The sequence below is a fragment of the Podarcis gaigeae genome, assembly GCF_964106915.1.
Source record: "Podarcis gaigeae genome assembly, chromosome: 11".
Taxonomy (NCBI): domain Eukaryota; kingdom Metazoa; phylum Chordata; class Lepidosauria; order Squamata; family Lacertidae; genus Podarcis; species Podarcis gaigeae.
The window spans coordinates 36,225,761-36,240,703 of NC_139687.1; the positions used below are offsets into that span (position 1 = coordinate 36,225,761).

General features: G+C 44.4%; 1 protein-coding gene across 2 annotated transcripts in view; it reads left to right on the forward strand.

The window, feature by feature from the left end:
• The first annotated feature begins 1,181 nt into the window (after positions 1–1,181).
• The window catches only part of IQGAP2 (IQ motif containing GTPase activating protein 2), a 125,804-nt gene continuing 112,042 nt past the window's right edge, over positions 1,182–14,943 (forward strand). Inside the window, exon 1 of one of the 2 annotated variants that reach the window (XM_083703105.1) lies at positions 1,182–2,192. In XM_083703105.1, coding sequence (XP_083559231.1) covers positions 2,141–2,192 — 52 coding nt within the window. In that variant the 5' untranslated portion in view covers positions 1,182–2,140. The remainder of the gene's footprint in view (positions 2,193–14,943) is intronic. The other variant, XM_083703104.1, reaches the window with a different exon arrangement.

A 14,943-nucleotide genomic window follows, 5' to 3' on the forward strand; every position in this document is an offset into this window, starting at 1 on the left:
TACCTCAGGTTAAGAACGGACCTCCAGAACGAATTAAATTCTTAACCCGAGGTACCACTGTATGTTGAATTCTATGGGTGGGCATTAGGATGCAGTATATCTTTGTTTATCCTTCTCTCTGCTGACCTGATTCCCCATGCATAACTTCTTTCAGCTTATCTTAAACCAGCACTTCCCCTGTGAGCCACCATCGTTTAGTTACTCTGGTTTAACACCAGCTGGAGTGGGTTGAGAAACCACAACCTCTCACGGTTAAGATCAGTCTCTGATGCACGAGGATTTACCCTAGTCCTTGAGTAAGGAAAGAAACGCTTTCCATGCTTGTTCAAGAACACTTTCATTTCACTACCTAGGGGAGCCAGAGTAGTGTATGCTTAGAGAGTTGGGACTGTGACCTGGGAGATCAGGTTTTGATCTCCTCTCCATGAAGCTCACCTGGTGTCCCTCAACCTAACCTACCTCACAGGGTTGTTGTGAGGATAAAATGGGGAAGGGAGAACAATGCACTGTTGAACCTGGGACGACCTGGAGGACAAAGAGCCAGTGTGGTGTAGTGGTTAAGAGCGGTAGTCACGTTATCTGGTGAACCGGGTTCGCGTCTCCACTCCCCCACATGCAGCTGCTGGGTGACCTTGGGCTAGTCACACTTCTCTGAAGTCTCTCAGCCCCACTCACCTCACAGAGTGTTTGTTGCGGGGGAGGAAAGGAAAGGAGAATGTTAGCCGCTTTGAGACTCCTTAAAGGGAGTGAAAGGCGGGATATCAAATCCAAACTCTTCTTCTTCTTCTTCATCAGTAAAGAATAATAAAATACAGTGGTACCTCAGGTTACATACACTTCAGGTTACAGACTCTGCTAACCCAGAAATAGTACCTCGGAATAAGAACTTTGCTTCAGGATGAGAACAGAAATCGTGTTCCGGTGGCGCAGCAGCAGCAGCAGGAGGCCCCATTAGCTAAAGTGGTGCTTCAGGTTAAGAACAGTTTCAGGTTAAGAACGGACCTCCAGAACGAATTAAGTACTTAACCTGAGGTACCACTGTATGTTCCAAACCTGAGCACTGAAAGGAGCGAAACTCCAGCCTGTAACGGTGAAGCCTAAGCGCCGCGAACAAGGTGCTCCTCACAACGCAGGCAAGACTTTCTATTTCTGGAAGGAGGTGCTTATTGGTCAAGTATCTTTGGGGGGGAGAAGAGCGTTTCTCTGTAACCCAGCAACTGCCTGGGACAGAAATAGGATGAAAACAGGCGAGTTCTTTTGTTTCCTGACGTGCGTGCGTTTTCAGTTTTTATTTTAAACTTCTGTGGTGCAAAGCGCACCAGCCACACACCGGGGCAAGACGGGGGAGGCCGGTGAAGTGGAAAGCGGAGAGCCCCCCCCCTCCCGGCCGGAGGCATCTCGCCTGGCCTCCCCTCAGCGCTCCCCTGGCGCAGGCTGCGAGCTGAGGAGAGGAGGGGGCTCGGCCCACCCGGCTGCGTCGACGGCCGCTGGCAGGAGGCGGGAGGGGTCGCTGTGGAGCAGGCTCTGTTCCTCCCCCCCCCCCCCAAAATAACGGGGCCGGGGAGAAGCGAGGAAGAGAGGAAGCGCGCTGGGGGTGGAGAAAGGAGTTCACTTTGGCGGCTTCCCTCAGGGAAGAGCTGAGCGCGCCAAGGAACAACGAGCTAATCTGTCGCCGCCGCTGCCTGGCCCGAGAGGGCGCCGAGCGCTCAAAGAGGCGAGCCAGGTAAAAGGGACGAGTCCTGGTCGCGAAGGAGCGAATCAGAGAGGGGGAGGGAAAGCAGGAGGCGAGAGCCGCCCTTCAGCCTGCGCCCAACTTCATTCGCGCGCGGCGGCGGCGGCGGCTGCAGGAGAAGGAGGAGACGGAAGGCGCGCCTTCCCGCCCGCTCGCTCGCCTCAGGTTTGGTGTCCGCCGACTGCCAGAGACTGGGTCCCCGTCGTCGGCTTCTGAAGCTTCAGGCAGCGGCTGCGAGGACGACCGAGGCTGCCTGGAGGGCTGTTGCGGAAGAGGCGAGGAGTGCGCGGCAGGAACAGGCGGCTCCCCCTACTGTGCGTGTGTGTTTGTGGAGCAGCGGCGGCGGCGGCGGCAGGACGGTGAAAGAGCGGATTATTCCTGGCTTGGAGAAGTTTGTGAGCCGGGAGAATGCATTATGAGGAGCCCTCTTCGCCGGCCTTGCAGAGACCGCGCTATGGCTGTAAGTACCCCGGCGCTGACTTGCCTCGCTCGCTGCCAACTCACTTTATTGATTACATTTGGGTTTGCGCCAAAATGGAGCACCGAGCCGGGACGGCGGCGTTGCACACGCACACGCGTACAGACGTGTCCCCCCCCCTTTTCTGTTTCGCGGGGTTCTGGGGAGAGACTCCCGAAGCGCTCAGGTGTCGAGGCCGCCCTTGCTCCACAGAGGGACACGTGTGCGGGAAGGAGAGGTGTCCTTGGGGGCGCTGTTTGTGGTGGAGGCGACGAGAAACACCTGTCGCTGGCTTGTTACCTGAGCGCTTTGCAGGATGGTTCCTCTCCCTCCCTGCGCGGCTCCAGCAGGAAGGATTTCATAGGTCAAGGTGTCACAAGCTGATGGCGCGGTGTCCGTGCGGCTCCTGTAATCTCTCGACAAGCAAGCAGGCTGAGAGAGAACTTGCTTGCTTGCTTTTTGAAGACTCTTCTGCTGGCGGAGTTCTTAGATAGAAAGGAATCTGATGTTAAATACTCTTTTAGGTTGTGGGGGTTTTATTGGGGAGAAATAATTCTTCTGTAGAGTGTACATGCAATGTGTTAAGGCAAGGATTCCAAACACAAGTGAATCACATACTGTATTTGCTTGGAAATAAGCTCCTTGAGATCTCTAGGACTTACTCCCAAGCAAGCGTGCATAGAGGTGCTTAACACTGTAATCCTATACATGTCCACTCAGAGCTAATAAGCTCCATTTAGATAAATGGGACTTACTCTTAGGAATGAGAATATATGGTGGTGATCTCAGACTACAACCCCTATACAGTGGTACCTCAGGTTACATACGCTTCAGGTTACAGACTCCGCTAACCCAGAAATAGTACCTCGGGTTAAGAACTTTGCTTCAGGATGAGAACAGAAATTGTGCTCCGGTGGCAGCAGGAGGCCCCATTAGCTAAAGTGGTGCTTCTAGTTAAGAACAGTTTCAGGTTAAGACCGGCCCTCCAGAACGAATTAAGTATGTAACCAGAGGTACCACGGTAGATAAGCCATGCAGGGAGTAATGACCAATTGATTCCCCCAACAGAGGTTTCTGTGCAACATCTCATTTTGCATGTGCATTTGCGAAATACGCATCCCCCCTTCTTTAGCATTAAGAAAATAGATGTGTGGTTAAAAATTATGTACGAAACAGTAGGAATTTGCATGTGCCCGCTTCCCTAATTCCTCCTAGAAGTGAAGGAATTTCTGGATTTGTTTTATCTTTAGGAGCTGGAAGTCTGCACCATTAATCAAAAGATCTTTGCTATTAGATCTGAAGGGGATGCAAAGTTAGAGTAGAATGTGCTTGTATCGTGTTTTATGCCTGAAGAGTTTATGTTGGGAGGGTGCTGAGAACACAGAGTGCCTTGACATTGTCTCCCAGCTATAATTTCCACTGCACCTTGGCAGGGAGGAGTCATGACAGTTAACTGCTGCTCTGGCTGGGCAGCAAAGGTGTGCCTGTTGTTGCAAATGTTTACCACCCCCACCCCCAGCTGAATGTGCTATTAAACTTGCAATATTGCAACAGGCAACTGCCTTGTTCTCTGACTGTTCCCATTCCTTGAAATGTCCCACATTTGCCTGGCGGAGTTTGAAAGGGCTCTTAAAATTCCAACAGCAGCATCAGCTTCCTCTACTACAGCGACACCCTGTACGGCCCCTGGGTGTCAGCCTCAAATGATAAAGCATATAGAATGCCCCTAACCTTGCCTCCAGGTGCCCCACTCTGATGAAACCTCCAAGGTTTCAGAACAGCACTGTGCAGTTTCATAATAAAGGCACCTTACTTTAGAGGACCTTTGCTTACTGGTGTTGTGTTGATGAACTCACAGTCCTGAAAAGTCAGCTTTCCTTAAAGCTTTTGAACTGGTAAGCTATATATTTTGTTCCCTGGTTGTGGCAAGCTAGCTATCCTAATTCGCAAGGCTTCTATGACCTTGATGACTGCTGACACTAACTCGCTTGGGTAACATGTAGGAAAAGCACATAATGATATATTGTTCTTCTTCCTCCTCCTGCCCTGTCCCAACCTGCATTAATACCACCTGCTGCTGCTGAGATCCTCAAGAGGCCATGATTTTGGCTGAAGTACGTGCTCTTTTCTCTGGCAATAATTGCCTACAAAGCACACCACGAGGCTCCATGGCAGAAGTTCAGAGTTCTCCTTCAGACTGAGCCAGGAAGTGGTTTGAGAAAAGATGTACCTTTCTGAGAGTGATAGCAACATAAAGCTGCAAACAGAGGAAACAGTTGTTCTTCTTTGGCAGAACTGAGCTAAGGGAACAGCTTCCAAGAACAGTTTTTAAGCCTCTGCTAGTTTCAGGTGTATTGAATACTATGCATTGTATTACTCATGGTAGCAAAGTGACATGCAAAACCAGAGTCTCCCAGTCATAGAGTAACTAATAAGTAGCTTACAAAAAAGGTGATCTTGAAAGAAGCTAAGCTCAAAGTGCCATCTTGCCATGGCCAAGTCTTCCGGACTTGCACCTCATTTTCCTGTAACCTGATTTTCCCTTCTCTAATGGTGGTGGGAAATATGTGCTGACATTCAGGGCAGAGCAAATAAACTGGTCCTGACAGTTTGTAATGCTTGGGTGTTCCCATAATGTTTTTTTTTTTTAAAGTTATTCATACTTACTCAAATGTTATGTTGTGTTGCATGGCTGTTAACTCTTCCAGTTACCAAAATCACATCTTATTGTGATAAATAACCTTATGGGGTTTTTATTCACAGTCAAGAGGGATATACCTGAAAAGTTATACCACAACTCTTTTGAAGCAAGCTAGTTGTACTTTATGAACGTAAGCAGTTTTGCTTTTCATTGACAAGCAATGTCAATGATGGTTGAGAGCCAGTGTGGCGCAATGGTTAGAGTGTTGGACTAGGACCTGGGACATATAGGTTGAAATCCCCAGTCAGCTGTGAAGCTCACAAGGGAACTTGGAAGAACAGATGAGATATAAATGTAAGAAATAATATATTCATTATCACAAAAAGTAGAGGATACTCATCAGATAGGGAACTGAGGCGGGAGGCAACTTCTGGTTTTAACATGGAGGCAAGCACAGTGAGCAGCTGTGGCCAATGCCAACTCACTAACAAGTGTATCTGCCTTATGTTGCATGCACATCTTCTTACATGTACATGTTAAAAACAATGCAGGAAGTAGCCTTCTGACCTGCCCATAGTTGCTCACTGAAATGATCTGAGATTTAAGCCCAAGTCTGCCGAGCTCTTAAACCCTACACTTGGTTACTGGAATAATACCAATACAGTTATTTCTGACATTCAGTTCTGTTTCCGACACATGCTTTACATTATTTGCTAATAAGTTTTTGCTGTCAGCTGCCAATCAAACTTGAGTCAGTCTAGCTAACTTGTTCTATATTTGGAGATCAGTGTTTTGCAAAGAAAATAAGAAAGGCTGTAGGGCTTTTAGGTTCTCCCCCACCCACTCCCGAGTCTTCTTTACTTCATGTGATATTTTATTTTTAAAACCGCTGCTGTGATTATAATGTAGATAAATTAAAATTCCACACGGACTTGTGTGTTGTAGTTTACTACGTTTTTAATATGAACATACTGATATTTTAAGAGTTGTTGTGGCAACTGAGAGCTTCTGTAACTCCAGAGGGGTAGCCATGTTAGCTTGTTGTATCAAAAACAACAAGGAATCTTGTAAGTACCTTGAAGGTTAAAACATTTTATTATTAACTTTTGTGGACTGGGAAAAACTTCATCAGATACATGAAGCGTCTTCCGCAGTTGCAGGTTTACAGGCATGTTTTATTTCCCTCTGGTCTTTTTGGTGTTCATCTTGGCTGGGGTAGAATGTGTCCTTTTTGTGTTACTGCACTTTAGTTAATAATTGTCTGATATATTGTCTGATCTTTCATAAGAGCCTGTTTTATCACATGCTCTTTACTTTTGAAGTGCATTTTTTCTATGTGAACGTATGCCATAAATTAGTTTCTCAAGCGTTACAATATGTTAAGTGGCCATTGTAATGTATTTGATTGCTTGAGATCAGTTGAGTGACTGATGATTCGAGGCACAACAGCTAGTATGGAAGCAACTGATGATTTTTCGGTGACCAATAATTTCTGGAAGATTCTTTTCAAGACTCCTTATCACTGCTTGCTGAGGTTGGACTGAGATTAGTGTTCTGAAGAGGAAGTGTGTGTGTGTGTCAGAGAGAACAGTTCCGCAGATGAACTGTAGCTAGCGAGTTAAGTTAGGGAGGAAGATGTCCTTGTGTTTTGTATGTCTGTTGTGACTAGCTAGAAAAATGATGGGAAAAGGTTTTTTTTTCAGGCTAATGTTGTTGCAGTGTTGTCTGGTTTTCCATGCTTAACATGTTTGCAAATTCACTGATTATGGCAAGGGGAGGACACTTGCTATAGCAAGTGAATGTGCAAATATTGTAAGCATGGGGGGCGTGACAACACTGCATTGACACTAGTGTGCAACAGTGCTAGCAAATTCATTTGCTAATGCTAGGGTAAGTGCCCTCATTCCCTCACCTCTTGCCTCCAGTGGTTGGTGAGGCCCAGACTCATCCTTCTTCCTGATCTTGCAAGAAGCTGCCCCAGTGTCAGTGGTAGTGGGCTTGGGAAGGTATAGTTGGAATGTAATAGCTGATTACCATCAGGGGCAGGGAACCCTAGATGTTTGGTCCCTGTCTGCTGCCCAAGTCCTCCCGCTCCTATAGAAACTCTGGTAGCTTATCCATTGAGTCTTCAGGTTTGTTGGTGTTGCTAGTGAATGCCAGGTCAATTCATGAAACCATGCTCATCTATGACTTGATTTTGGATGAAAGGACTGACCTGGTGTGTACTACCAGTACCACCTAACTCAGTTTAGTGCATCTGGATACTTGATACAGCTCCAAACCAGACTTAGTATATGTGTGTGTGTGTGTGTGTGTGTGTGTGGTGTTGTTGTTGTTGCTGCTGCTGCTGTTAATAGAAGCACCATCTCCTTTACCAGAAAACCTATTGATCATGGGATGACCGTAGAGGGTCTGCTCCTGGTGTTGGTCCAGAAAAATGGCCAGGGGATGCTGCTGGCCTATTGAAAACCCAGTGACATCCTGCCTAAGCGAGCTGAGGTACAGGTGTAGTTTTGCGGGACTTAGTCCTAGGTGACTTCATATCCACATGGAGGCTCAAGACTTCATGACAGCTATGGGGCTGCATCAAAGTAGTCATTGATGCAACACATTGGGCAGGGCATGCCATTGACTTGGTCTTTACTGTGAGTGATATGATGGACCAAAGATGGTGGTGAAATGCACTCCTTGTAATGGTTGCACTCCCTGTTCAGATGGCCCACCTTTGGAGACTGATGGAACCTGAAGGGTTCTTGAGTGCTCTGAGGGATCTTTCAGAGGAGAAAGACCACGATCCTTATGCAATAGCAAGATGAAATGGGCAGCTCCCGGGCAGCCTCCTCAGTGTTGTAGAGACTGAACAGTTCCTTGGTATTCCGGGGAGTTCTGAGGTATGAAGCAAGCCAGACGAAGGCTAGCGTACGTGGTGCAAATGTCACTCCAAAGCTGACTGGAGTCTGGCTAACGCACATAATTGTGCCTACCATGTGGCAGCGCGGACTTCAAAGAAAACTCACTTCACAGCTTGCATTGCATCCTTTGATAGCCAGCCAGGAGAGCTAATTTGTACAGTCCAGTGGTTACTGCTTCCCACTGTGAGGGAGGAATCGCTGGAGGATTTGAGGATTCAGTGTGACCAACAGGCTACACAAATTGCTTGACTTCATGGAGGACAATGTTGTCAATTGCAATTAGCCACAATGGCTATGTTATACTGTCAGAGGCAGTACGCCTCCGAAGACCAGGTGCTGAGAATCGCAGGTAGGCAGAATCTGTTGCACTCATGTCCTGCTTGCAGGCTTTCCACGGTCATCTTGTTGGCCACTGTGAGAACAAGATGTTGGACTAGATGGGCCTGATCCAGCAGGGCTCTTCTTATATACTTACTGCAGTACTTCAGAGTGACCTTGACCCTGCAGTTGATGCAGTTTCAGATGCAGTATCTAATGCCATAGTCTAAAATTCTCTAGTATTTTCTCATTTCTTTTCCCTCCACATCCATAGGTCTTCCAAACGGATAGCAACATTCTTGTTTCGTTCTTCTAAAGAACTTCACACACTTTTATGTGTAGAAGTATATTAGGGAACCACCAAATACTTAATGTAGAAAGCACAATACTGTAGAAGCACAACCTTGTTTTGAGGCAGCCCAGTTTCGCCTCCAAACTCACAGGTGCTTGACCACCTGAGATCAGTGTTAGGAGGTGAATGAAGTGAAATGCAAGATGATGGCCACAATTTCAGTAGCAATGCAACTACATCATCTGTGACCACCTTTCTTTTAAAATAGTACTCATGCTTGACTTCATGCTAAGAACTGGATAGGCTGAAGTTCTTGATCCACAACTCTTTTTTAAAAAAATCAGCAGCTGCACATTTTGGAGTAGATTTGAATTCTCAACAATGCAAAGATGTATCGCTTGCTCTTAAGGAGCTGCAGCCATTAACCATAACACTTTATTTGAAGCATTGTTCAGCCAAGTGAAGCACTTAATGAAAGTTCCTTTGATTTCACATTGGGATAATTTAAGCACATGCTTGGCTTTCCCTTTGAGAGCCATGGAACTTGTCTTTAACTTGTGTTTTAGTTGTGTCCACTACTTGAAAATGTATCGCTATTTAAATACATGGTTCCCGAAGTGGATAAGCGGGTAACTTTCATATAGTAATGGATTTATCAGGTCAGGAGAAACCTGAATGGAATAGCTTTTCTTCTTTAAAATAAAAGAGTGAGCTGTATGTGTACTTTCTAGGCGTACCCAGTGTTTTCCAGTCATTGCGGGTTTCTTCAAACAGTTCTCGGCTAGGTACAAGTATTGATGACTGTAATTTGGCAGCCAGACATGTTTATCTTCACCTTTTTTTATTCATAGTTAATGAGTAACTGCTAAACGAGGATGGCCACATCATGTCTGAATTTTACTGAAGGAAAAGACCTTAAAAGCATTCACACCTAGTATCATGCTCCAGTTTTAAGATCCCTGTCCCGAATGGCTAAATTTCATGGTCTCAAAATCACACAAAAAGTAAAGGAAGTTGTGCTGGTTCATCGGAAAAATCCACAGTTAGTAATCAATGCCTTTGTTAGGCCAACCCTAACATTACAAAATCACAAGGAAGCTCCAGAGTTCTTCAATGGCTTGGATCAGGCATAGGCAAACTCAGCCCTCCAGATGTTTTGGGACTGCGACTCCCATCATCCCTAGCTGGATCAGTGGTCAGGGATGATGGGAGTTGTAGTCCCAAAACATCTGGAGGGCCAAGTTTGCTTATGCCTGGCCTGGATGGTACATTTCATCATCCTAATGCAAGTTCTGGAGTATTCAAAAGTTTACTTAAGATTTTGGGATTTTTCTTGCAGGCCAAAATGGCCTTTACTATTTTTGTGTTGTGGTGGATATTAAATATATCTGCCAAGCAATAGAATCCTAAAACTGGAAGAAATGGACTATCTACCCGGTGACGATGGAAGTTTACTTTTTGAGAGCTACATGTCCTTCAGCAACTAGGCAATGCTACTGTTTGGCTTCTGTTGTCTCTTTTGCATAGTGCACCACCTAAAATTAATTTCCATCTCTGCTAATATAAGAACTGCAAGCTTTATTCTGATGGTGGTCTGTGGCACATCTTTGAAGAACAGTGGGAGTAGTGTTTGTGAACCCAGTGGTCCAGTCTGCCCATAAGGTAAACCAGACAGACTTGAAGGGATGTTCTTTCTTTTTTGGAGGGGAGGGCGGAAGGAAGCACTTGGAATACAATAAAATCAAATATAAGAAATAAAAAGGCATAAAAATACAATTAAAAATCATACCACATCCAGCACAGCACATTACAATTGCTACAATAGGCAGAAAAGGCATGAAGTGGTCTTCCAAGGCCCTCAGCAGTTTTCAAGAGGTTGGCTGGTGGTAGCTCAAAACCACTGGAGTAGAACAGGCTATGAAGGGAGTATTGTTGTCGCTTCCTGATATGAACTGTGATTGCTTCATAATTAGCACTTGCACATGTGGGAACCAGAAGATAAGAACAAAGACCTGATAACATTGCATAGTTCTGATATCCATATGTGATAATACGTCAACTCTGCTTTTAATGCTTCTGTCCTATATTGACTAGGCACTTGCATTATTTTGTGACGTTCTTCCCTGGGTGATAACTTTTACCATGTCATTTTCATGAGGTGAGATGTGCTTGTGAAGGCGTCGCCATAGGGCTGCCACCTTTTTGGTTCCAAGGTATCATATGGCTAAGATCCAGGTCTGCCACCTTCTTCCTCACAGAGAGGAGTTGTTTAAATGTGAGCCACAAATGTGGTGCTGACCTTTAAAGCCCTAAATGGCCTTGGCTCAGTATACTTGAAGGAGCATCTCCACCCCCATCGTTCAGCCCGGACACTGAGGTCCAGCGGCGAAGGCCTTCTGGCGGTTCCCTCACTGCGAGAAGTGAGGTTACAGGGAACCAGGTACAGGGCCTTCTCAGTAGTGGCACTCCCATCAGATGTCAAGGAAATAAACAACTATCTGTCATTTAGAAGACATCTGAAGGCAGCCCTGTTTAGGGAAGTTTTTAATATTTGATGAATTATTGTATTTTAATCTTTTGTTGGAAGCCACCCAGAGTAGCTGGGGAAACCCAGCCAGATGGGCAGGGTATAAATAAATTATTATTATAATTTATTATAGCTGTGGGTTGTGTGATCTGCTTTTAGCTATTCCCTCTCTTCTAACTTCCTGGCCTTTCATGTGTGGTCATTGTGTCTTTCCTTCTAGATGGGGAAGGGAAAACTTAGATCGGGTTTCCATTTATTTAATCCACTCATCATTTTTAATTACAGAATTAGTAGCCAGTTTGCACAACCACCTCACATGGTATTCTGCAAAACATAATGAATTTACATTTTGGTTTGTTAAGCTGCCACGTGTCTTTAATTTTGTGGTTTATATAGTAATTGAATTGAAATTGAAGCAAGAAACATGTCAAACCTGTTAATTTGAACTGGTGTCTTTTCTACATCAATGTGCATTTGTTCAAATATTGGCCATTGTGGAAAATTGCCACTTAGGAGTGGCTGGTACTGTGCGATCAAGGCATTACAGTTTAGTTTTATTCACTCTGAATACTTTTCCTGTATTGATTCCTCTTTCCCTTCCTGACCAGAGGCATGGGAAGCATAGAGTAGGGAACAGAAGCTGCCTAATGTGCCATTTTGACAAGTGGGCAAGGTTGTCCCACATGTCAGTCACCTGGCCTGGGGTTAGTAAAATGGTTCCTTTGTAGGTGTGACTTGATCCCTGCCTTCAGAGCAAGATCCTTTGCACCGCTGGCTTAATTTCAAGATGGTGATGCAAAGGGATATTTGGGCTTACAGCAAGACATTGACTGTATGAGGCTCTCTCTGTGTGTGTGTGTGTGTGTGTGTGTGCGCGCGCACACAGTGGCGTAGCGTGGGGGGTGCAGGGGGGGCCGGCCGCACCGGGCGCAACATCTGGGGGTTAGGGTTAGGGGGCGCAAATCCACGGGTTAGGGGGCACAAATTACTTGCCTTGCCCCAGGTGCTGACAACCCACGCTACGCCACTGGGTGGGTGGGTACGCCACTTGGAAAGAGAGGAAAGCACTTCCATAATCAATTCTCCCCCGGCTTTTTGAGCAAAATCTAATGTTATGACTATGAGGCCCATCAGAAGTGAGTCCAATGACACAAGGGCAGGTTTTTGTGGGTAGGGGAAAATATTGTCTTAACCAATGCATAGCCATTCTTGGATTTTATGTGCCTGGATCAAAAACTGCTGCTGGCACTGTAAATAGAGCTGTCTGGGTGGAAAAATGAGTGAAAAAATCTGCAGTCAAAGCTGTTGTGTGAAAGGGAAGGCTTGGCAACAGGAGACTTATGTGGATTTTTTTGGGATTTCCCAGATTTTGAAGTGGGGAGTCCTTTGCAAAACCAATTTAGATGACAACCTCGCTACAAATTGACAGCTGGCATCGAGCCATCCCTTTCTCATGACTGCTTTAGTCTGAGATGGTTAGTGATCCACATGAAGTGATGTTGCTGAATTTTGGGATGGGATTCAGGTTGAAAATAAGGGGTGTTCTTGCTATCTTAGCTTAAAATCCATTTGAACTTTGGTTTTAGGCTTGCCTTGCAAATAAATTTGGGGTACGCATTCCAAGCTGCTCCTATCCTCATTTTCCTATTCAGGAAGTGGGCGTGAACGGGAGGGCTGTTCCTTTAACCTTCATTAGGCCTGAAAGCTTTTTTGCAGGAATTGGTAGCTTGCAAAGGATTACAGAGTGTTAAAGACATTAGTGTCTTTATACCTGGGTTCATGTTAATAGACTTTAAATTAGAAACAATAAATGTCAGGGAAGCATGGAAATATAAGAGAGTAGCAGTTTATGTTGTGAACCACCCTTTGACCTTTGATCTTTGGATGAAAGACAGTATACAAATATAATTAAATGATAGATAAATAAATAAATAAATTGGAGCAAAGCAGTGTGGAATGTCGAAATCTGCTGCCAAGACACAGGACAGAGTATTGAATAACTGGTATTGGGCTGTTGTGAGAGACTTGTGTGCTGGGGATAGATGGCAAGAAATTGCTCTCAATTTCTTGGTGAAAACTTTGGGAGTTTCCTTGGGAGTTGGTCCTTCCTAACCTATTTTGATGCCCTTTTATTGGCCTTCTTGTTACCTTGTATTGGGAGAATTTTCCCAGTTACTATTTGAGAACTTCGAGCCAGAATATTAAGAATCTTGGAATTAGGTGTTCTAAGTAAAGCCAGAATGTTGCATCTAATTATTTGTTGGACCAATTAAAAAAAGTGAGTGACATGTTTTTGTTCAGTGTGGTTCGTTGTTCTGTGTGGTCTGGCCCCATGCCTTATAGAAAATTGCATATAATCGGGTTTGGGGAATGACAGCCATTCAGGTGAGTCATTCAGAAAATTTCTGGATCAGTGCTGTTAGCCTCTAAACAGCTTCAGGATTGGTGTGGACTATTCTGGAGAAGTTTATTCTATGTGGTTCCCCACTTCAAGTGTTAATGGTGAGAGATGTGAGACAGAACCATTCATAGGTGGCAGCTGCAGCGCTTGGGTAATACCTAAATTGGCCTTCAGTCAACTGTACGAATTCACTGGAAGCCTTAGAATCTCAAAATGATTTAAGTTTCTAATTCTGATATTCCTGTTTGTGGGGGAAATGAGTTTTTATATCAATGGATACTTTGTTGGGCATTATTGTAACAATTCATTTGTCTAGAAAATGAAATGCAATTTAAACTGGTTTTACTTTTAATATAAGTAGTTCAAAAGTGCAGGCTTTGGAAGCCAAAGTATTCCCTCTAAACTTAAAATCAGATCAAAAGTAATCATGGAGAAAGCTGTTAGGAATTTCCAAGGTGAATTAAATGCTTATATTGAATTGGGAAGACTAAAAACCAATATTCTAGATGGGCAGCAAGTGACCTCTTGTGCTTTAAAAGGATTTGTTCCAGCTGTGTGAGCTGGAAAATCTAAAGCTTTCCCACCAATTAACCTAACTCTGAAACTCAGCAATTTGAAGTAATTCAGATGTATTGCATCTGTAGAATGGTGCAGAGAACCACACTACTGAACTTTCCCTGGTATGTTTTAGGAATGAGGGTCTTCTCAATGATGAAGGGTTGTGACTCTCTGGTAGAGCACATGCTTTGCAGTGCAAGAGATCCTAGGTACAGTTCCCAGTTTTCCCAGGTAGGGCCGGAAAAGACCTCTGTCTGAAACCCTGAAGAGCCACCATCAGTCAGTTTAGACAATGCTAAGCAAGATGGACCAATAGTCTGACTCCGTTTAATGCAGCTGCTTAGCTTCCTATTTATATACCAGTATTCCCAGGATAAAGTATAAGAAAACAATCCAAACATGTCACTTCAAAAGGTCTATGTGCAGTAATCCAAACAGAAGAAACCTGGAATAGCTGTCATGACAAAGGAAGGGAAAATATATTTGTTTCAAACCCATATATAAGAACATAGGCAGCTGTGCTTGCAGAGTGAATTTGGAGCTGATTTTGTTTTGCATATTTTTATACAGTATATGGTTTACAATAGTATAGTTCCTGGATACAGTAATGATGTTCATTTAATGATTGCACATAAATATAATAGCCAAACAAATACTGAGTTCTATTCAGATGAGATCAGTTTCACCCATGTCACAAGACTAGAATAATGTTTAAAGTTTTGGGGAAATACTTGTTAAAAAAACAAGTTGAAGTTATTCTGGACACAGATTGCATGTAACTGTGTTGATAATTTAACTGGGGTGGGAACCCAAAGTAATAGTAGAGTGGTTTTATTTTTTTCCTTGTTGATCTTCTTCCCACCACCACCCCTTATTAAGATAAACTGAAGTCCCAAACAAGAGGGGTTTTCATGTTCTATCAAAACACTTCATTAGGCTGGATGCTAAGCAAAAAACAAAAGAAAACAAAAAAGCAGGTTGGAGGGAATTGGAGAAGGAAATGTTGTTGGGCAAGATGGGAAAAAGCCTGAATCTGCATTTTGTAATATTCTTAAAATGGAATGGGGGAGTTTGCACAACTTGATTAGGCACAACTTGGTAGGAG